The sequence below is a fragment of the Pristis pectinata genome, chromosome 1 (assembly GCF_009764475.1).
Source record: "Pristis pectinata isolate sPriPec2 chromosome 1, sPriPec2.1.pri, whole genome shotgun sequence".
Classification (NCBI taxonomy): Eukaryota; Metazoa; Chordata; class Chondrichthyes; order Rhinopristiformes; family Pristidae; genus Pristis; species Pristis pectinata.
The window spans coordinates 51039391-51063964 of NC_067405.1; the positions used below are offsets into that span (position 1 = coordinate 51039391).

General features: G+C 41.3%; 1 protein-coding gene across 2 annotated transcripts in view; it reads right to left on the reverse strand.

Moving 5' to 3' along the window:
* pde1a (phosphodiesterase 1A, calmodulin-dependent) overlaps positions 1–23944 on the reverse strand; it is a 411318-nt gene extending 387374 nt beyond the window's left edge. For both annotated transcript variants that reach the window (XM_052023509.1, XM_052023506.1), the window contains exons 1-2: positions 23891–23944; positions 23422–23711 (exon numbers count right to left, since the gene is read on the reverse strand). In XM_052023509.1, coding sequence (XP_051879469.1) covers positions 23422–23680 — 259 coding nt within the window. In that variant the 5' untranslated portion in view covers positions 23681–23711; positions 23891–23944. The remainder of the gene's footprint in view (positions 1–23421; positions 23712–23890) is intronic.
* Positions 23945–24574: the final 630 nt, after the last annotated feature.

A 24574-nucleotide genomic window follows, 5' to 3' on the forward strand; every position in this document is an offset into this window, starting at 1 on the left:
TTTACAAATTGTGCCTGATCCATGCATTCAAAAGCTGGATTCTATTTACATTTCACTCATTCTCCACAATGTCAACAATAAAGAAAAAAATGCTGTCTACAGTAGAGATATTCATGTGAAACTGTTATTTTACAGTAATAGATGATGCATGACAGAAGAGGACTATAACACAGTGGACGCGCTCTAACCAGAACTAGGGACATGAACATTCATTTCTGCTGTCTTTGGAGTTATCAGGTTCAAAACAGAAGCTGTTCTGAACACTGAATCCCATCTTTAATGCTCTGCTCTATCTATGATGATTGGTTGAAAAGTAAATGAGCTCTAGTTGCAGGATTTGCATACAAATGCAGTAAATTACAGGTGAACTGTCAACTGCACATGGCAACAGTGTATCTGATGGGGCTGATGAGTGGCCTCATGAATATTACACAAGGAATTAAGTGCCCTACCACTTTCATTATGCTTTTTATCTCTCATGAAGAGACCCACTCGCATGTTGAAGGATCCAAAATTATATGCTACTTACTCTTTGTGAATCAGAATGATGTATTGAAGCTGTGATTGCTTTTATTAATCCCCTTCATTTTTTCTTGAAAATATTATAAATTTATGAAATGAAAATTACTCTACCTTGTTGTGTTATGTTCACAATCCTTATGAAATAGATTAAAATCAGATTTTTGTGGGGTTTTTTCTTCATAATTAGAGTCCAAAGTATGGTATAATAGAAAGGTCATCAGAACAATCACTAATCGTATATTGAGCAATCTCCATATTTTAATCAATGTACTTGTTTCATGAATATTAATGCTCTAATATTTAAAACACGCATTGCTAGAATGAACTTGTGTGAAAAGTGAAAGTTCTACAAAACCGTACCTTTCTCCTTAAAATTTACCTTTGTCTGGATTTCGAATTCACTAACAAAATACCTGCATTATTATTTTAAGTAAATGGGAGAAGTATTCAGACTTGGATTCAGGAAGGAGGGGAAAAGATCTATGTGATGTCTTGCAAGGGGCATTTTAATAAACTCCATTGCCATCAAGCACATTATTTTCAGAGGTAAATCAAACCCAAAGAGAGTAATATATGGGAAGGAAAATAGTATGCCGAGAAAACTCAACATAGGCCAAAATACATGGTGCTTTATTTCGATAAGTGAAATTGAAATAGCATGGAGAGATTTCATTGACATGAATGTGAATTTCCAGAGTGTATCTTCAAATTGAATCTCCCCAACAATCATCAAAAGGCCAGGTCAGATTTCAAACAGGCAATTTGGGTGACCAACAACGTGCTTGAAAAGAAGGATTTTGAATATACTAAGATTTGATAAAGCAAGGAAACAGAAATATTGAAAAATAGGAGCCAGGCCGCTGGCTCTTCAAGCGTGCTCTGCCATTCAATACAATTATAGCTGATTCTCTATCTTTGTGTCTATAAATCTCTATGATCTATTTAATTATAGTCAGTGACCTGGCCTCCACAGTCTTCTGTGTTAGAGAATTCTATAGGTTTAACACCCTCCAGGTGAAGAACTTTCTCCTCATCTCAGTCCTACATTGTGATCCCTGTTTCTGGGTTCCTGATCAGCCAGACAGGGAAACAGCTTCACTGCATCCAGCCTGTCAAACCATTTTGAGAAATCTGTATGTTTCAAGGAGATCTCCTCTCAGTCTTCTAAACTTCATTAAGATAAAAGTAGTGGGGTGTAGGACCTTAATGTCCCAGTGCAGCAGTACTGGAGTAGGTGGATGTGTTTAGGGGGCATTTAAACTAATTTGGCAGGGGCATGGGAACCGGAGTGATAGGGCTGAGGAAGGGGAAAACAGTAATAAATCAAAGATAGCGTGCAGTAAAGAGGACAGGAAGGACAGGCAGGTGATGGGGCAAATTTGCAACCAGTGGGATGAGTTGCAGTGCAATCAAAGCAAAAAGTACCAAATACTGGACTTAAAGCATTATACTTAAATGCACGCAGCATAAGAAATAAGGTGGATGATCTTGAAATACAGCTACAGATTGGCAGGTATGAGGTTGTGGCCATCACTGAGATGTAGCTAAAGGATGGATGTCTTTGGGAGCTGAACGTCCAAGGATACACGGTGTATCGGAAGGATAGGCAGGTAGGCAGAGGGGGTGGGGTGGCGTGGCTTTGCTGGTAAGAAATAATATTAAATCATTAGAAAGAGGTGATATAGGATCAGAAGGTGTAGAATCTTTATGGGTTGAGTTAAGAAATCTCAAGGGTAAAAGGACCTTGATGGCAGTTATATACAGGCCTCCAAACAGCTGCCGTGATGTGGACTACAAATTACAACAGGAAATAGAAAAGGCTTGTCAGAAGGGCAATGTTATGATAATCGTGGGGGATTTTAACATGTGAGTGGATTGGGAAAATTGGTACTGGATCTTGAGATACAATTTGTAGAATGTCTACAAGATGGCTTTTTAGAACAGCTTGTTGTTGAGCCTACTAGGGGATCAGCTGTACTGGATTGGGTATTGTGTAATGAACCAGAGGTGATTAGAGCACTTAAGGTGAAGGAACCCTTAGGAGGCAGTGATCACAACATGATTGAGTTCACTTTGAAATTTGAGAAGGAGAAGCTGAAATCCAATGTGTCAGTATTTCAGTGGAGTAAAGGAAATTACAGTGGCATGAGAGAGGAACTGGCCAAAGTTGACTGGAAAGGGACACTAGCGGGAAGAACGGCAGAGCAGAAATGGCTGGAGTTTCTGCAAGAAGTGAGGAAAGTGCAAGACAGATATATTCTAAAAAAGAAGAAATTTTCAAATGGAAAAAGGACACAACCGTGGCTGACAAGAGAAGTCAAAGCCAAAGTAAAAGCAAAGGAGACATACAAGGAAGCAAAAATTAGTGGAAGATAGAGGATTGGGAAGCTTTTAAAAACTTACAAAAGGCAACTAAGAAGGTCATTAGGAAGGAAAAGATGAACCATGAAAGGAAGCTAGCAAATAATATCAAAGAGGATACTAAAAGCTTTTTCAAGTATATAAAGAGTAAAAGACAGGCGAGAGTAGATATAGGACAAATAGAAAACGACGCTGGAGAAATTGTAATGGAAGACAAGGAGATGGCAAAGGAACTGAATGAGTATTTTGCATCAGTCTTCACTGAGGAGGACATCAGCAGTATACCAGACACTCAAGGGTGTCAGGGAAGAGAAGTATGTGCAGTCACAATTACAACAGAGAAGGTACTCAGGAAGCTGAATGGTCTAAGGGTAGATAAATCTCCTGGACCAGATGGAATGCACCCTCGTGTTCTGAAGGAAGTAGCTGTAGAGATTGCAGAGGCTTTAGTAATGATCTTTCAAGAATCAATAGATTCTGGCATGGTTCCGGAGGAATGGAAAATTGCAAATGTCACTCTGCTATTTAAGAAGGATGCGAGGCAGCAGAAAGGAAATTATAGGCCTGTTAGCCTGACGTCAGTGGTTGGGAAGTTGTTGGAGTCGATCGTCAAGGATGAGGTTACGGAGTACCTGGAGGCACATGACAAGATAGGCCAAACTCAGCATGGTTTCCTTAAAGGAAAATCCTGCCTGACAAACCTATTGCAATTTTTTTGAGGAAATTATAAGCAGGCTAGACAAAGGAGATACAGTGGATATGGCGTATTTGGATTTTCAGAAGGCTTTTGACCAGGTGCCGCACATGAGGCTGCTAAACAAGAGTCCATGGAATTACAAGAAAGTTACAAGCATGGATAGAGCATTGGCTGACTGGCAGGAAACAGAAAGTGGGAATAAAGGGATCCCATTCTGTTTGGCTGCCGGTTACCAGTGGTGTTCCGCAGGGGTCCGTGTTGGGACCGCTTCTTTTTAAGTTGTATATCAACGATTTGGATTATGGAATAAATGGCTTTGTGGCTAAGTTTGTCGATGATACAAAGATAGGTGGAGGGGCGGGTAGTGCTGAGGAAACAGAGAGTCTGCAGAAAGACTTGGATAGACTAGGAGAATGGGCAAAGAAGTGGCAAATGAAATACAATGTTGGAAAGTGTATGGTCATCCACTTTGGTAGAAGAAATAAATGGGCAGACTATTACTTAAATGGGGAGAAAATTGAAAATTCAGAGATGCCAAGGGACTTGGGAGTCCTCATGCAGGATACCCTAAAAGTTAACCTCCAGGTTGACTTGGTGGTGAAGGTGGAAAATGCAATGTTGGCATTCATTTCTAGAGGAATAGAATATAAGAGCAGAGATGTGATGTTGAGGCTCTATAAGGCATTGGTAAGACCTCACTTGGAGTACTGTGTGCAGTTTTGGGCTCCTTATTTAAGAAAGGATGTGCTGATGCTGGAGAGGGTTCAGAGAAGATTCACTAGAATGATTCCCAGAACGAAAGGGTTAACATATGAGGAACATTTGATGGCTCTTGGGCTGTACTCCTTGGAGTTCAGAAGAATGAGGGGGGACCTCATAGAAACATTTTGAATGTTAAAAGGCCTGGAGAGAGTAGATGTGGCAAAGTTGTTTCCCATGGTAGGGGGGTCTAGTACAAAAGGGCACGACTTCAGGATTGAAGGGCGCCTATTCAGAACAGAGATGCAGAGAAATTTCTTTAGCCAGAGAGTGGTGAATCTGTGGAATTTGTTGCCGTGGGTGGCTGTGGAGGCAAAGTCATTGGGTGTATTTAAGGCAGGGATTGGTGGGTATCTGAGTAGCCAGGGCTTCAAAGGTTACGGTGAGAAGGCAGGGAAGTGGGGCTAAATGGAAGAATGGATTAGCTCACGATAGAATGGCAGAGCAGACTTGATGGGCCGAATGGCTGACTTCTGCTCCTTTGTCTCATGGTCTATGTGGCAAGTCACACAATAATCTAGACTCAGTCGTGGCTAATATATCTTCACCTGGCCTAATGGGACAGTATCTAGTTTGGGACCACTTACCATCCTGTTTATTCTGCTGCTCTAACTGTAACCAGCCTGTATAGGATCCCAAGAAGGATAGTTGCAGTGGTTGTCTGTTTCAGGTAGAACACCACTGTTAATTGGGATCTTATGACATATTTAAGACCCTGCAGTATAGGCAAGGGTTAATGCACTTTTAAGAACTGAGTCTTTAATGCAGTATGACATTTGATTCCCTATTATATCAGTCACTGATGTTGGTTGGTAACTGACTGCCTTCAATGAAGTATTTTCTGTTGATAGCTCTACCTCTGTTGCCTTAAGCAGCACCAGCATAACACCCGCAGATGCTACACTGGCCACAAGTTTGGGATGTTGGTGCTGACAGAGTAACTGTACAGTAATCAATCGTAAAGATAACAGAGAATGGGTTCTCCAGGTAGAGAAAGATAATGGTAGGTCGTAGATGTGCCAGATACAGTGATGAGGTTAAGAAATGCAACGGGTCGCAACCATTTGCTCTTTATGTGGCATGAAGGTGTAGATGGGGAAAAGGGAGAATTCAGCCAATACTATTCAACATGTTCAAGGGAGCATGGAAATTGTATTTAAATACCAGGAGCAGTGTCACTCAGGGTGCGTAAATCTTCTTTATCGAGGCTGAATGCTACAAGTTGTTTCAGTGGGAAACTATAAGGTGCTGTGAGTGCAATTTATATGGGTATAAAGCTTTGCCATTAACACTATGGCAAGCATCCAGCCTCACAACATCCCCTCACTATGCCCTGGTCCTTTAACTGTCACATCATGCTGTATATTGCATGGGAATGCAAATCCCTGAAATAAAAGTAATTAGCAGTAAAGGCAGTAGTCTCTATTGCCTCAGACACAAGTGCGCAAGGATATGGACCAGTCCCACAAGGGTACCGAACACAGGATCCAATGGGATAATGAAGAGGTGGAAAAGGGAATGTTGAATGGCATTTATTGCACAATTGAAAAGGAATGCACAGGAAGTACGTATACAAAATAGCTACTGATTGAAAAAGAAGTGATGAGCATGCATAATGATGCTGTGTCAAGTCAGTCACAGGCCAGGATATATCAGAACTATCCCAACCACTTTCCATTGAGACAAATCAGAATGCTATTAGGCATGCATGCGAAAGGGATCCTCTAAATTATGGGGTCGATAAACTTTTGTGAAGCTTGTAAGGTCATATGGATCCAGTAAACTATCATTGTTATGGGCCAAGAGTGGATACCAGAGATCAGGGACCAAGATAGGATTTAGTCAGTTGGATTGAGGGACCGTATCTTTGAAAGGATTGCAGAATTAGGCAGAGCGTTCCAGGATCTACTCATATTTCGGCTGATAGCTGGGCTTAAGAGACACCAAAAAATCTGAAGCTCATTGACACTGACAGACCCAAGTCACAGGATGCAGCTCTAACAAGTAGGCATGGGAAACCAGAAACCAATGGCTACTGCACCATTATGGGAGACAATGACAGATAATATACCCAGGGATAAGTGGATAGAGAAGAGAGTTCGCCCTCCTCATGAGGACAGATATACAGGTAGCAATATACCAACACCAGTTCAGGTGGAATTTGATGAAAAGGAATGTGAAGCTTGTGCTAAAAAGCAAGGTGCAGCACTAACGAAGGGTCCCAGAGCTGAAACGTTAACTGTTTCTCTTTCTACAGATGCTACCTGACCTGCTGAGAGTTTCCATCATTTTCTGTTTTTATCTCAGATTTTGAGCATCTGCAGTTTTTTTTATTTTCATTTACAAGATAGTTCTTTGAAAGGCAGAGATTTGCAGTGCTGTCCATTAGGATATCTATCAGCAAGAGATGGGCACATGGATTGTTTTATTTGACAGCAGCATGTAAACTAAATATTGCATTATCTCGACAGCGAGATACCATGGCAGATGGTGTCCAGCATCGAGCCCTTTGCTGAGGCCACACCAGGTTGAAAAATAAATCTGCAAAGAAAGGTAACAAGTGGGTTAGAGAATTAGACCAGGGCGAGATGCCCTGGATTAAAGGACATAAAAGCAGTAAATGCTGGAAATACTCAGCAAGTCAGGCAGCGTCTGTGGAGAGAGAAATTAAGTTAACATTTCAGGTCAAAGACTCCTCATCAAAACCAGGAAAGAGATTCAAATTGGATCCAAAATTGACTTGGAAATTGAAGGAAGAGGGTAATGGTGGAGGACTGTTTGTGATTCAAAGCCTGTGACCAGTGGTGTACAATAAGGATGGATGCTGAGACCCTTGCTGTTTGATACATACATTAAGAATTTATCTATGAATTTAGGAGATGAGCAAGATTGCAGGCCACTTGAAAATTAGTGGTATTGTTGATAGTGAGAAGGAAATTCTTAGATTACAGAATGATATTAATCAGTTGGTAAAATGGACAGAGCAAAGGCAGGGATTTAATCCTGTTAAATGCCAGATAATGCACTTTGGAAAAACTAATAAGGGTAGCACATACACAATGAATGGTAGGGCCCTAGGTGGTATCAAGGAATAGAGGGGCCTTGGTGTACAAGTCCAAACATTCCTGAAGGTGCCAGCACAAATAGATATGGTGGTGAAGGTGGCATATAGGATACTTGACTGCATTAGCTGGAGAATGGAATATAACAGCAAAGAGATTAAAGTACAACTTCATAGAATATTGATCAGGCCACAAATGGAGTAATGTGTACAGTTCTGATTGCCACACTATAGGAAGGACAAGGTTGCACTGGAGAGGGTGAAGAGGAGATACACCAGGATAATGCCTGGGATGAAGTGTTTCAGATAAGAAGAATGGCTGAGTTTGTTTTTCTTGGAGCAGAGGACACTGAGGGAAGACGTAATGGAGGTCTATAAAATTATGAGGGACATAGAGGTGTATGAAATCATGAGGGGCATGGTTAGGGTGAATGCACCCAGTCTTCTTCTCAGGGTTGGGGAATCAAGAACTAGAGGGTACAGGTTTAAGCTGAGAGGGGAAGATTTAATAGGATTCTGACGGGTAACTTTTTCACACAGAGGGCGGTACGTACAGTATATGGAACGAGTTGCTAGAGGAAGAGATTGAGGCAGGTACAATAACAGTAGTTAAAAGACATTTGGACAGATACATGGATAGGAAAGGTTCAGGTTGATATGGGTCAAACTCGGGCAAATGGGACCAGCTTAGATCTCGATCAGCATGGGCGAGTTGGTCCAAAGGGTCCGTTTCTCTGCTGTATGACTCTATGACATAGATAGGGTAGATTGTAGGAAACTGTTCCCCATAGGACAGGTGTGTAAAACTATAGGGCATAGGTTTAGTTTAAGGGGCAAGAGGCTTAGAGTGGATCTAAGCAAGAATTATTTTCACCCAGAGGGAGCTTGCAATCTGAAGCACACTCTTCCACCATCCATTCACAACACTTAACAAGTATCTAGATGAGTATTTGAATCACCAAGGTGTAGAAGGCCACGGACCAAGTACAATCAAATGGGATTAGTATGATCAGGTACTTGATGGCCGGCATGGACATGCGGGCCAAAGGGCCGACTTCTATGCTGCATGATTTTATGACTGTTTTCTTTTCCAGCCTGACGAAGGGCCTTTGACCGGAAATGTTAACTCCCGTTTCTCTTTCCATAGATACTGCCTGACTGGTTGAGTGTTTCCAGCATTTTCTTTTGTCGTTCCAGACTTCCAGCAACTGTAATTTTCTTCTGATTTTCAGAGAGAAAGACAGTCCATTATGAGCGACCTCAAACAGTTGGACAGTGATTTAGCATTTTCAGAGCAATAAAAATATTGACAACCCTCAACAGCAAGTAATTCAGAAGAAAAGCTTGAGGATATGAAAGAGCTAGTCAAGAGAACTTTCAAGAGAGCAGCTTCACCATGAGAGGAATTCACAGAAAACATGGAAGGAAAAGGCTTGGGACAGATGCTGCAGTGAGGTCATTTCAATTAAGTCTGGTACAGATGATACTGCTGTAGATGATGAGGGTGCACATATTTTAGAAAAGTTTTACAAAGGTTGCTGGAGTTACTGAATGGCCTGCAATGTGTGCCAGTTGAACTGGATTCTTTAAAAGAGGACTGGGTCACACTGCACTGAAAATGCACAAAGGTTCCAAAGATCCTCTGAGAGGTGCCACGCAAGCCATGGACTTACTAATGTCAGCCCGATTCAGCAAAGCCATTGTGTGACAAGAAAATCTTGATTGAACTGCAAACACTAGAGACAATCCAGTTCATCTCACGAGTGAAGATAGGTGAAGTAAAGATAGGTGACTGAAAGATGTACGTTTGGTTACGTGTGAATACTTAGTTGGCTGTAATATTTACATATGTAAATAGTTAATTGATGGTATGACCTTATGTATACAAGTAAATAGATAATTTTAGAGGTTTGTTACTTTTTTTCAGAAAAAGGGGAAAGCTGTGTAATATACACAAGGCTTAGTGCACTTTTAAGAACAGAATGGACCATGCATTTTGTCTATTGATGCATTGCTGTACATGCTACTGCCGTTAGTTAGGAGCTGATTGCTTTCTATAAAGGGTATTTGTTGGAAGCTCCACCTCTCTTTTTAAGCAGCAACATCAAAGAATATACAGATATTAGAGGCTTCAGTTGCAATTTTGACATTCAGATAAGTGAAATGTATGCCACTGATGCTCAACCCAACTTGTACAGGCAGTAAGTGGCCTAATCAGGGGTCCTTAAAAGATGTCCATCTGTCTCAACACTCATTTGAGAAGCTCACAGTTTATCAGTGCTTCACTAATCTAGAATTTCCTGGACTGCATTCAGAAAAATGCCGTGAGCCACATCAGTTTCCATTCTATTCTTCCCAAGTAAAAACCGAAAATTAGTTCAAGTAGAAGAGAAGCAAGGGGATGCTGCCTTTCCAGAGGTACTGCTCGACCTAATGAGTTTTTCTAGTATTTTCTGTTTTTATTTCAGACTTTCCAGTATCTGCAGTTCTTTTGATTTCTAATCTTCACAAGAGTATTTTACTTTGAAATTTCCTTCAATTATCATTCAAGTACTGAGACCTTTAATGCTCTCCACTTCACCATTCCTTGTGTTTAGTTGTGCATAGGCTTTACTTTGCACAAAGATTTACATATGCTACAGACTAATTAATAATGTCTTTTCATCCAGGGGTCTACAACATCATATCAAGCAATGTATTTATCCCTTTACTTCTTGCATATGAAAATATGACATGGGGCAGCACAATCACAGACAAGGAAGTAAGTCCATGAGAGTCAATGGAAATGCCTGCTAAAGAGTTTAGTTCTTTTCAGCTATGTCACCTTGGGTGATGTGCAGGTAAAGCCTTCACTATACTTCTGAATGAACTGGAAATAATTGCATTTGAGCTGTAGATAAGATGGACAAAATTGTGTAACAGTATTCTTGACATTTTATTAATGGTGGTAATTTGCAAAAGTCATTTCTGGGGAATGGAATAGGGAGAAATCACTTAATTTATATAAATACTTTATAAAAACATTTGGCTCCTGTTGAGAACCAGCTGCTGTCTTTCCTCTGGCATTAATCTTCAACGAGTGAGTAGAGAAGCCTTCATTATTAATAGCCCAGAGGGGAAGGCTGCTTCACTCCCTCTCATACCCAGTCGAGAGGAGGTGTGGCCCTGACATTCAACCCTATCCAGCCCCAGAAGTAGCTCTCACCACATTTTTTCACCAGCAGGTGAGGCCAACTCCCCAAAATCTCAATTAGCCAAAATTTTCCCACTCTCTTATGGTCATTGATCATTCATCTAGACTGGGCTGCAGGTTGCTCAGCAACAACCTCCCCCCTCACCCCCAACACCTCCAATGCAGGCGCTGCCGTTGCAGTATACCATCTCACTCTGTCTTTTCCAGACAAAGCATTTGAAACAGTGAGAGTCAGTCAGTGAAGGGGTGAGTGGGGTGTATTCAGCACTGATGACTCCAGCCACAAAATTATGATACAGGACTAATGTTGTAGAATTAGTAATTTCTGCAAAAATCACAGTTTAGTTGAGCATTAAATGGAGGTGAATCATGCTGCTTTCATTATCTGTGTGGGCTCTCACACTTTCCCTTAGCTTAGCAGCCTGAATATTTCCAGAATGAAATTGCTGTTTATGTCAGAAAATGCTTCAATGATTCCTCTCTTTCCACAACCAACCCCAAAATTTCCAACCCACAACAATTCCTAACCACCGGCACACATCAAATTCCAAAATTATCTGCCTCTTAACACTGTAGCCTACCCAGTTTTCTCCCTCTTTTAGTGGAGTGGCACAGTTTGGAGTGACATTGTACTAAAAGAAAAATTACATAATACATTTTAAGTAAAATGCCCCATGCAAAATACAGGTGTGTATCAACAGATCGTATTAGCAAGTAGAAGGCCCTCGAAGATGTAACATCTAAATATAAAAAAGTCTGTGAGATAGTTTTGATGGATTTATCCAAGTTATACACGATAAGGGTACACTCTGTTCAACCAGGCCTCATTAATGTACAAGTCATTGTTATTTGTTACTGAACAATACATAATGGTTAGAAAATAGCCCAAAATGATCTAAACAACATGCACAATTACAAACACAAAATAAATCACAAATAAGACAACAATCAAACTGCTCATCCATTACAGTTCAATTTCCATCTTTGTTTGCAATGGACACAATTAAAGATCAAATCAGTTTTAATCCCTCATAATACAATGCAATGTTAATTTTTATACCAACCACTTAGTTTCTAATTCAAAATGCCTTCTGCCTTTTTTAGTGTGTTCTTGATTATTTCAATGTGTTCACTGTACACAATTTAATTGAAATGTTAAAATGCCAAAGAAATGTTTCAGCATTTTTGCACACAAGGGAAAAAAGTGAAGAATGGTTGCAACCATATAACCTTCTTGTATTTCCAAGCTTAAAAATGGGTATTCTAAAAGGTATGATAGCTAAATATTAAAAATGTATGTTGCAAGTTTGCAGATTTGAAAATTCCAGAGGGAAAACAACTTGCAGGTTGGGATGCTTTTCACTCTTCATACAGCCTTTACCCAATTGCAAAAAAATACAAGATGATGCAGAAGGTGAGTAAGCAATTCTTTCACCTTCAGAATTTGTTTAAGTCGCTCCAAAGTAGGAACACAAAAATTGCCAATTCTTCTTCCTCCTCCACCATCCCACACCACTGGATAGCTTAAGGGAATGTGAGAGAAAGGAGGCAATTTTGTTCTGTCAGCTAGGAAAATGGCGACAAAATTCAACGTCCCGGATAACATCAGCTGGGATCAAGTTGTATGATTAACCAGAGCCCATCAGAAGCTGTACAGGAAGCACGTGAAATTGGCAGCGCAAACTCGTTAACAGGATTTCAGTGACTTGCAAGCACCAACAGCTTATTCCATAACCACAAGGTCAGTTTCATGAGTGACTACCATTAGCTGAAGTCGTATGAATAACTGGTGGCAAAAAGCCAACCCAAAGAATTTCAGACCTTCGAAAGACATGGGCTATTACAAGAATAGTGGGCATCTCAGTTTTCTGACAGGGGTGGCCTTGATTGATGGGAGAATGTGTCCTCTTCTCACAGGGGGATAAATGGTCTTCTAGGCAGGTAGGTAAATGGCAATATGATGAAGTACAAAGGAGGCCAACATCAAGACTCAAGTTTCATGGACCTCATCCACACGGTGAAGGTCAGTGCATACTACCAACAACTAACCTACACACCAGTGCATGAAATGAATGCACACTCAAGTTAGAATCTCTATTTCCAAATGAACGCAGTGTGAACTACAACACCCACATCTCTGAGCTTCCACACATCACTAGCTATTCGACCATGACAGGCAGATCACATCATTTTTACTGATATACTTTCCACTCTCTTGTTAGAGAAGTCAGCAAATAGCTGGCAGCAAGAAGCAGGGGCCATCTGAACCCAACAGCTCACCAGGCAGGAGGAGATAGTGCTGCCTGCATCTGCAGCAGCCAGTGGGTCAATACCCATCAGACTCTGAAAATGACAATATGCTCAGACCTAACCTTCCTTCTCACATCCCACTTCTTCCCCTCAACACAAAACTCCTTCTGAGTCACAAGCTGCATAAAGGTGCTCCCATAACTTGCTCCCCCTCTCTCTCCATATGACTGCTTTCTTTCAGAAGGCCTAGTCAGGCAGCACAAGCTGAGCAACAAGACACTTGCAGATCTCAGCACTTTGCATACTGTGAACAGTAGCCTGATGCTGCTGTTCGTATGTGATAAATTACCATTCTCAAATGGACCACAACCAAGCCAGGAAAGAAAGGATAGCTCAGGTGCCAGCTTACCAGAAAGAGAGATTACTGTTCTGGAGAACTAAGGATGACTTTGAAAGGACAACTTGCAGATGAAGGCTGCACCATGAAATGTTCGAAAGGTTGGCAGGGCTGCTCATATGTTCATGTGAAATGTCAAGGAGCCTGGGGGTGCTTAATTCCAACATTGCACAGGATGCCTGTGGATCCAGGAACATATTCTTTCTAGCACCAAATGGAAAGTCAGCAATATTACAACATTTGCAGATCCAAAAGTCTGTGAGCCGACATTTCAATTTCTCTTGTGGACAAGGCATTGCATATGACAGAATGCATCTTGCACATTTAATGCACATAAAGTCCTTCCTTTCACATGTGTTGCAACTTTAGAACAGGGAGAGGAAGTTAAATAAGTCACGAGTGGTAAGTGCCCATAAAGGTGGGTGAGGGGAGAGTAAGGTATCAATTGTGGACTAGGGAAAATTGTGACCTGGAGAGTTGGGTCAGAGCATCAGGAAGGATAATCACAATTGGATGTTGTGTTGTTGGAGGTGTAGATGTGGTGAATGCAAAAGCACCAAAGTCCTAATTAAGTAAGAAATTAAAGATGCACTGAGGAAGAGCTGAAGTGAGGGATAAAGGTTTTATTTTCACCTTGTAGAGTTTCACCTTGAAGAGTCGGGAGTTGGAGCCAGATTTGGAGCGGGAACTTTGAAAAGAGGTGAGTCTTTGTGCGTGTACTTGTGAATTTCACCTTGAAAGAGTCTAAATGAGGCACATTTGCAAATTGTTACCAGTTGATTGGCTGATTTAACAGCATCAAATAAAGGGAAGGTAGATATAAGTGGAGTGACCATTTTGGGAGTGGCCATTGTGTGAATAGGGGTGACAGAGGCAAAGGTAACTCTCTGGTAAGTTTCTTTCTTGCTTGCTTTGGAGTTTCCTTTAGTGCCAGGCCACAGTAGATAGAATGGCTCCAGGGTCAGTGGTGTGTTCATCTTGTGAAATGGGAGTTCTGGGAGACATCCAGTCTCCCTGATAACTACATTTGCATGAGGTGCATCCAGCTGCAGCTCCTTACAGACTATGTTAGGGAACTTGAGCTGCAGCTGGATGACCTTCAGCTCCTATGGGATAATGAGGAGTTCATAGATATAGGAAGGCAGTCACTCCTAAGCTGCAGGAGTCAGGTGGTTAGGTGACTGTCAGGAGAAGGACTGAGAATAGGCAGGTAGTGCAGAGTACCCCTGTGGCCATTCCCCTCAATAACAGGTATACCGCTTTGGATACTGTTAGGGGGAACGATCTACCAGAGGAAAGCCGCAGTGACCAGGTCTCCAGCACTGAGCCTGGTTGTGTGGCACAGAAGGGAAGGGGGGAGAAGAGGAGAGTGGTAGTGATAGGGTATTCCATAGTAAGGAGGGCAGACCCCCGGATGGTATGTTGTCTCCCGAGCGTGAGGGTCAGGGACATCTCGGATCAGGTCCACAGCATTCTGAAGGAGGAGGGTGAATAGCCAGAGGTTGTGGTACATAATGGTACCAATGACGTAGGAAGGAAAAGAGACGAAGTCCTAAAGAAGGAATATAGCGAGCCAGCTAGGAAGCTGAAAAGCAGGACCTAAAGGGTAGTAATCTCTGGATTGCTGCCTGTGCCATGTGCCACTGAGGGTAAGAATGGGTTTATTTGGCAGGTGAATGTGTGGTTGAGGAGTTGGTGCAGGGGGCAGGGTTGCAGATTTGTTGATCATTAGGATCTCTTCTGGGGAAGGTGCAACCTGAACAAAAGGGATGGGTTACACCTGAACTGGAGGGGGACCAATATTCTAGTGGGCAGGTTTGCTAGAACTGTTGGGGAGGGTTTAAACTAGTATGGCAGGGGGATGGAAATCAGTGATAGGTCAGAGGTTGGTGCATTTAGTGTACAAGTAGATGTAAAGTGTAGAAAGACTGTGATGAAGGATAGGCATTTGAAAGGGAAAAGTTGTAGTCAGTTGGATGTGCTGAAGTGTGTCTACTTTAGTGTGAGAAGTATCAGGAACAAGGGTGATGAATTCAGAGCATAGGTAAGTACATGGAACTATGACATGGTGGCCATTACAGAGACTTTGCTGTCGCAAGGGCAGGAATGGCTGCTGGATATTCCAGGTTTAGATGTTTCAAAAGGGACAGGGAAGGACGTAAAAGAGGTGGGGGAGCGGCTTTGCTGATCAGGGACAGTGTCACAGCTGTAGAAAGGGAGGACATCCTGGAGGGATTGTCCACTGAGTCAGTTTGGGTGGAAGTCAGTAACAGGAAGGGAGCGATCACTCTTTTGGGAGTATTCTACAGACCCCCCAGTAGCAGCAGAGACACTGAGGAGCAGATCGAGAGGCAGATTTTGGAGAGGTGCAAAAATAACAGGGTTGTTGTCATGGGTGATTTCAACTTCCTTAATATTGATTGGCACCTCCTTAGTCTAAAGGGGATAGATTGGCAGAGTTTGTTAGGTATGTCCAGGAAGGATTCTTGACACAGTATATGGACAGGCCGATTAGAGGAGAGGCCATTCTGGACCTGGTACTAGGCAATGAGCCTAGTCAGGTTTCAGATCTCTCGGTGGGAGAGCACTTTGGAGACAGTGCCCATAACTCCTTGACCTTTACCATAGCCTTGGAGACGGATAGGAGCAGACGATATGGGAAAGTATTTAATTGGGGGAGGGGGAATTATGATGCTATTAGGCAGGAACTTGGGAGCGTAAATTGAGAACAGATGTTCTTGGGGAAGTGCACAGTGGAAATGTGGAGGTTGTTTAAGGAGTATTTGCATGGTGTTCTGGATAGGTTTGTCCCACTGAGGCAGATAGAGTGAAGGAACCGTGATTGACACAAGATGTAGAATATCTTGTCAAGAGGAAGAAAGAAGCTTACCTAAGGTTTAGAAAGCATGGATCAAACGGGGCTCTGGAGAGTTACAAGGTAGCCAGGAGGGAGCTTAAGAATGGACTTAGGAGAGCTACAAGGGGGCATGAGAAGGCATTGGCGATTAGGATTAAGGAAAACCCCAAGGCATTCTACATGTACGTGAAGAATAGGAGGATGACTAGAGTGAGGGTAGGACTGATCAGGGATAGAAGAGGAAACATGTGGCTGGAGTCAGAAGAGGTAGGGGAGGTCCTTAATGAATACTTTGCTTCAGTATTCGCCAGTGAGAGAGACCTTGACATTCGTGAGGATGGAGTACAACAGGCCAATATGCTAGGGCATGTCGACGTGAAGAAAGAGGATGTGCTGTAACCTTTGAAAGACATTAGGATAGATACGTCACTGGGGCTGGACGGGATATATCCAAGGTTATTACGGAAAGTGAAGGAAGAGATTGCTGTGCCTTTGGCAATGCACTTTGCGTCCTCACTGGCCACAGGAGTAGTGCCAGATGATTGGAGGGTGGCAAATGTTGTTCCTTTGTTTAAGAAAGGGAGTAGGGATAACCCTGGGAATTACAGACCTGTGAGTCTTACTTCAGTGGTGGGCAAATTACTGGAGAAGATTCTTAGAGACAGGATTTATGGACATTTGGAGAAGCATAGGCTGATTAGGGACAGTCAGCATGGCTTTGTGAGGGGCAGATCGTGCCTCACGAGCCTGATTGAATTCTTTGAGGATGTGACAAAGCACATTGATGAAAGTAGAGCAGTGGATGTGGTGTACATGGATTTTAGTAAGACGTTCCTCGTGGAAGGCTCATTCAGAAAGTCAGGAGGCATAGCATCCAGGGAAACTTGGCTATGTGGATTCAGAATTCCCTCACCCATACAAGACAGAGGGTGGTGGTAGGTGGAGTGTATTCTGTCTGGAGGTCGGTGACCAGTGGTGTTCCGCAGGGATCTGTTCTGGGACCCCTGCTCTTAGTGATTTTTATAAATGACTTGGATGAGGATGTGGAAGGGTAGGTTAGTATGTTTGCAGATGAGACAAAGGTTGGTGGTGTTGTGGATAGTGCAGAAGGTTGCTGTAGATTACAACAGGACATTGATAGGATGCAGAATAATATTTCACATTATTTATTTCATTTTTAAATATCTCCAAAAGTAATTCATTTTAAAAGTTTTAAAATATCTGTGGCAACAGAGGGCGAAGCTCGAACTTGACAATTGTCATTGCCTGTCAGGAGCCTTCTGGGAACAGGACCTCCACACTGTGCTGCCTGTGATACAATCTCTAATTAGAGCATGCTACTGGACTCAAGATGCAGTGGGTCTGCAAGAGAGACCAAGATACTCAGCCCAGTTGTGTGTGGATGTGGTTGGATCATAGGCAGCAATTCCATGTGGGTAGATTGGACCTGGATGATATAGTTAAATGTTTTGGTGACCTTTTATCAGAGCTAATGAAAGGCTACTGACCTGAAGCATTAACACTTACAAGACTGCAGAATCACCTCCCTAAACCTCTCTTCCTCTAGCTCTCCTCCTTTAAGGCTTCCCTTTAAGCAAGTTACTGGTCACATTTACTACTAGCACAAAATGTGCTGTACTCAATTTGTGCAGCCCTTCCAAAATATCATTCTTCACTTTATCCAAAGGTCCCCAACAAAACAAGGAAATGGGTCAGGCGGTCTAATGCATTTAGTCTTTAAGGTAAAGGGTTGAAGTTATGTGTTACTCAGCCCTGCTTTTGGATGAACATCCCATTCATCACCAAGAGGTGAAGAAAAAGATGAGCAGAGTCAGCAACAAAACCCTTGAACAACATCTAGTTATAACCTTGTGACAAAGCTCAAAAGACAAGCAAAGTGTTAGAATACGACTGCAAGAGTTAAGCAGCTTAAGCAGCAGCATAAGCACAATGCATGGAATTTCTGTCTGAACTGGGCATCAGGAATTCCACATGCAGCGACTGCCTAGATGTTTCAACATTCTGATTTAGGAAACATGCCAGACTACAAATCAAAATAACAGTGGCTCAGTGTTATAAATGCTGGATGTTTTAATTGGTATGGAGGTACACAGCTGCATCCATATAAAAATAGCTAAGAACATTTTTTGGGTAGTTCTGAGATGTAACCCAGTGTATAATGTGGCAGATGATTTGTATTGTATAGCAAAAGGCTACATTTCAACATCCATCGGTTTTGTTCACCCAGTTTTCTGTTTAAAGTTGTGATACTTTTATTACCTGGATTTCAATTAAAATTTACAATCCAAATGTCATAAGTGATTTGTTACATAATGAAATATTAAAATTTTTAAAAATTAAAATTGTATCCACTGTTAGCCTTATTAATAGGATTGTTTCCCCATTTGTAATTAAGGCATTGTTCAAATACCACTGAGTTCCTGGAACAGCAATGCGCAATTGAAAGCCTGCAACCTCCCCGGTATATCTTCAGATCATCACTGCTCTCATTGTAGAGTCATAAGGGTTAGTTAAGGAATTTATCATTAACCCATAATGTACAAGATTGTCAGTATCTCGCTTACAATGACATACTCGTGTTTTCCCCAATCTTATTTATAGACTACAACAGAAAAAAAAAATGCAAGGAAAACTATAATAGTGAAGAACTTCAGAAAATATAGGTCCAAGATCAAATGTTCATACCCTACATACGTCACACCTCAAGTAATTCATATCCTATTTACCAGAATGTTACTCTGAAAGAAATGTACATATTTTGCATTTGAATCAATCAACACTTTCCCCTTGCATCATCTCCCTTGGAGTTTATTCCATGGATTTATTACTTGTTTACTAAAATACTATTTCAGATATTAGTGTTCACTGTTTCACTGAAACATGGTTCACCCACGACTCACCTGAGCCTGCTATACAACCTGAGGCCTTCTCCATTTATTGCATGGACTGTACGATATCCTCAGACAAGGTGAAAGGTGGCGGCGTCTGGTTTATGATCTACGCCTCGTGGAGCACTCATATGACAGTCTTAGATCAAATCTGCTCACCTGACCTGGAATACCCATTCATAAAATGCCTTCACCGTTGCTTCAGAAAGGCTAGTAGTATTGTCAAGGATGCCTGCCACTCTGGCCATTCCCTTTTCTCTTTTCTACCTTTCAGGAGAAGATACAGGAGCTTGAAAACCTGTACATTAGACAAGAACAGCTTCTCCATTGCTATTAAACTCCTGAACCAATTACCTCTTTCACACCCCTGCAGTGCTGCCACATTCTCATACTCTTAATTCTACCTCTCTCAGTTACTTCGATATTGTCACTTCAGTGTTCTTTTTGCACTACTTCAGATTGCATTACAATCTTAGCACCATTCTGCTGTTTTGTGGTCATCATTGTATTGTTGTATTTTTTTTCTTACCATGTATACCGTTTACTCCATGAGTTTCATGCGGACAAGGAATTTCATTGCACCCTGATGAATATGACAACAAACTAATCTAATTTTACATTTACCCTTTCTACTTCAAGCCACATCCTCATACTCTGCTCTCCTGAATAAGATGAAGCTTGTAATGATCTAGTGTTTCTATTCACTTCTGAAACATAACACAACTATCACATCATATTTTAGCCACTTCTTTACCAATACATTTGTGTCCAATTTACATATTTACTTCCCATAATTCACCCCTCCATCCACTCAATTATTCTGGTTGCTCCTCTGTTCCCTCAAAATAGCTATGCTTCTTTTGGCTTTGAATAACATTAAATTTTGGCTGTATAGGGTGACAACATTTTAGCCAGCCAGAGTGCAGATGATTGGATAATTCCCCTGTCAATCAAACAGGCTGACTATTCTGTGATTTGAGACTAATCTTATGCACATAATTGATATGTAACTCTGCTTTAACTTGGAGAAATTGCTTTTGCTTGTTTCATCTGCTCTTAAAATAGACTTTTTACTAAGCAAATTGATTTTGTTTGTTATACAAAAAACTGTTCTGAGTCATACACACAGCTCCACCTCCAACTCGCTCGCTGACACACTGTTGGCAATAAATTATTTTCAATAAGGACACCCAGATTCATTTTCCATCCACATTATTTTCTGTTCAATCAAGTAATAGCTCCTTCCTGAGAGTTTTTATTTACTAATTATAGCAATAATTTGATAGCCACTGATATAACCCTAGAATAGATGCATTGATGCTGGTTCCTCACACTTAGGAAACAAAAACAATGACAGTTTGTAATGTCATAGAGTGTACCTCCAACTGGAGTCAAAGAATGGAAATACAGCACAAAGACACAACTGAAGGCTCTTTATCAGAACACACGTGTCAATTGTAACATTATATATGAATTAATAGCTCAAATAGAAGTAAAAGAGTATGACTTAATAGATTAAAAAGACAGTGGTTGCAAAATGACCAAGATTTGGAATTAAATATTCCAGGATACTTTATATTTAAAAGAGGTGGGGAAATTTAAAGAGGAGGTAGAGTTTTCATAATATTAAAGAAAGGGATAACAGCAGTACAGTGGAAGGAACTTAGCTCAGAAAATCAGGAAGCAGAATTGGTTTAGGTGAAGTCAAGAGACAGCAGAGGGCAAAAAACATTAGTGCGAATAATAAGCAGAATCCCTTCTCCCCTGCACCCCCCTCCTTCCCCCCCCCCCCCACAAAGAGAAATTGTACTGTAGGCATTGAAAAAAATAGGGAAAATAGAAGTGCATATAACAAGGGTAAACGATAATCATGGGGAACTTTGATCTACATACAGATTGGGCAAATTAGCACCAATAATCTTCAGGGTGAATTCATGGTCTGTATAAGAGAGAGTTTTCTGGATCAGTATATTGAGGAACTAACAAAGGAACAGGCTACTTTAGTTATATTATGTGATAAGAAAGGGTTAATAGAAGGCATAGTAGATAAGGGGCTTTCAGGGAATAGTGCTCAAAATAAACAACAAAAGTGATTTAGTTTGGTCTGTATAAAGCAAACTACAAAGGTATGAGGCAGAAGTCAGCTATGGTAGAAGTGAGAAAATACTTTAAAAGGTATGAAAGTATCAGCAATTGCTAACTTTTGAATGAAAAGACCAACAATTCTTAGAGTAATTGAGGTGAAAGAAACAGAATTAGCAGAAAGCAAGAACTGGAGAAATTAATAGGACTGAAGGGCTGCTGACGTGGAGCTTTGCAAGAAGTGGCTATGGGAATTCTGGATGCACTGGTTATTATTTTCCAAAATTCCATACATCCTATAATGGTTCCCACAGACTGGAAAAGAGCAAATATAACTGAACTAATTAAGGGGGGGTGAGGAAACCGGAAACTGTATTGTCTGACATCAATGATAGGAATAATGCTGGAATCTATTACTTAGTAAGCGAGAACAGGGCACTTGGAAAATAATAATAGGATTGGACAGAATAAACATGGATTTATGAAAAGGAAACAAAAAAAAATCACATTTAACAAGTCCACTGGAGAATTTTTTTTAAGGTTGGGATGAGCAGAATAGACACAGGAGAAACAGTTACTGTGATGTATTTGGGCTTTGACATGATCTTTGACAAAGTGCCACACAAGAGATTATTAAACAAAATTATTGTGCACAATTTAGTGGGTAAAATACTGGTGGAGATTGAGGATTGGTTAATAAATAGAACTGGTAGAAATAAATGAGACATTTTCAGGTTGGGAGGCTGTAACCAGTGATGTGCAATGCAGCTTAGTGCCTGGCCCCGGATGTTCACAATCCATTAATCAGTGATTTAGAGGTAGGGATGTTGTAACATATCCAAGTTTGTTGATGACACAAAGCTCAGAGACAGTGAGGAGGATACAGAAAGGCTTCAGGGGCATATGGACAGATTAAGTGAATGGGCAAGGACATGACAGAATGAAATGTAGAAACATGTGTAGATATCCACTTTAATAGAAAAAAATGTTGCTTTTTTTTAAATGGTGAGAGACTGAAAGGTGTCATTCAGAGGGACCTGAGTGTCCTTATATGCAAATCACTGAAAGTTAACATGGAGATTCAGCAAGCAATTACAAAGGCACTTTAGCCTCAGTAGCAAGAGAATTTGAGTACAAGAGTAGAATCATCTTGCCCCAATTATATAGATTCCTAGTGAGATTACACCTGGAATACAGAGTACAAGTCTGGTTTCACAACCAAGAAAGAATGAACTTGTGAGAGGGAGTGCAAAGGAGATTCATCAGATTGATTCCTAGAATAGCAGGTTTGTTGTTAGGACAGAGATTAGAAAGTACTCGTCTGCTCAAGGTTTACAAGAAGAGATGTGATCTCAATGAAATATAAAAATTCTTAAGAGGTTTGACGGGTTAGATGCAAAGTTGATATATCCTCTGTCTCAAACTAGGGGTCAAGGTCTCAAAATATGGAGGTGATCATTCAGTACGGAGATAAGAAAGAAATCTTTCCCCTGAGGATAGTGATTTTTCCCCCAGTTATCAACACAACAGGGCAGAATTTTTTTTCGATATTAACGGAATCAAGGGATAAGGGATTAGTGGAGGGAAACGGCACTGATGTAAAATAAATTAGCAATTATCTTATTAAAAGGAAGCAAAACGTACTCTTGTGTTCCTACGTCATTGATTTCCAGAGCTGTCGGGATCATAAGAATTGCGCGGTTTCATATGCAAGAGACAAACATCAAAAACAGTGTTGCTGGATTGCAGGTAGTCCACTCACTGCAGGTAAACATAGGGAAACGTCCTGTACGTAAGACTACTGATAACACAGCCACATTTTTCGTTCAAATCATCTCAATGTTATTTGGTTCTTCGCGTTTTTATGACTCAAGGTACTGCTGTGTGATGGGCTATGATTTGACACCATCCAAATACTTTGATTTAGCAAAACGGAATCTTTGGAGTGAAAGTTTTACCCTGATCGCTAGCTGACGAATATCTTTCGGGAATTATATTCCTCTCAATATTTCTGCGCATATATTGCTGCAGGGAAACTAAAGCGCTTGGTGGGGTAAAGGGGTAGGATACCGAAAGAATATTGTCAAATAGAAGATACGCCCGAAGGAAATATCTGGACATCAAATGATCTAACACATATATAGTATGCAAATGAGTTGTCAATGAGCTTTCAGCAACCCGGGGGGATTTGATTTGTGTTATTTTATCCTATTTGTGAACAGGTTTACAAACTGTTTATCGGAGACAGGAACCAAAACCTCTCCTGGGGTTCCGATCTCCCATCGGCAATGATCGTGATAACGACGACGAAGGTATTGTCGTGATTTTCCTACCTGTTTGCTGGCTGGCTACTGTTCCACGACTTAGAGCAGTTTCCCGGGAACTAGAGACTCTTCCCCTTCCCGGGTCTGCTTGCAGGGAGGGACTGGGACATCCTTTCGCCTTTCCGCCTTTCCGAGCCTCCTGACCTGCGGACGGGGCCCGTCTTTCACCCGGACCCGGTCTAGAGCGAACGGACGAGACGGTGCCCATACGGAGAGAAGCAGAGGCTCTGTTGTCAGCTCCGGATTTATCAACGTCCACCCCGGGCATCTCTTACACCAGACCGTCTCAGCACATGCCCCTGTGGGAAATGAAACTGTGATCACGGATCTTTTTTTAATTGCACTAATCACCCACAGCCTCTCATAGGTAACCCTTGTTAGTTCTTAGGGTGTAGATTACCCTACCCCGACCCTCCCCCTCCAAACTTCATAAGGGTCCAATACAGACAATATTGTGTCATTTTTTTTCTTTGCATACCCAAGCACAACTTATTCAGCTCGAAACGTTGCGAGAGAAGGGTGAAGCAGCGCCAAGCAGCACCGCTGAAGACTCTGCTTGGTGTATTTGTGCATTAATAAGCTTCATGACTGTCGAATTACGCATGCAATTTCCCTCAGATAACGAGCTTTTCCAAGACGTTGCACAGAACATAACACGGAAAATTGTCCAGGGAATGTCATTCTTACGCAGCTCGTCAAGGAAGGGAATTGGAAGAGATACTAATCCAAGTTGCATCACTGGAAATATAGACGTTGACTCAAAGTGCATTGTTTTTTTGCGTTTCTTTTACTTTAGGTGATCAAATTTGAAGTTTAGAGAGATTAGTTCAGGGGCGTGTATTAGCCAGACTTCAGAGATAATTCTCCTGATCTTCGAAATAGTCCTATGTTATTTTTAATGCTTTCAAGAACCTATCTTGATACAAGTCTCATCCAAAAAAAATGGCCCCTCCATTTATCAGGAGGCTGCAGGTGTGGCTGCAGGAATTCAAACCTGACTGCTTTTGGAGGTGTGAGCACATTAATCACAAATGTATACATGTGTGCAGAGACATGCATGACTTTAATATGTATCATGATTATTGGCGAAGCAGAGAGTGAACTTGCTGCCACATCACCATTCAGCTGCCAAAGTGGAGAAAGGAGTTTTCACCCATGTATG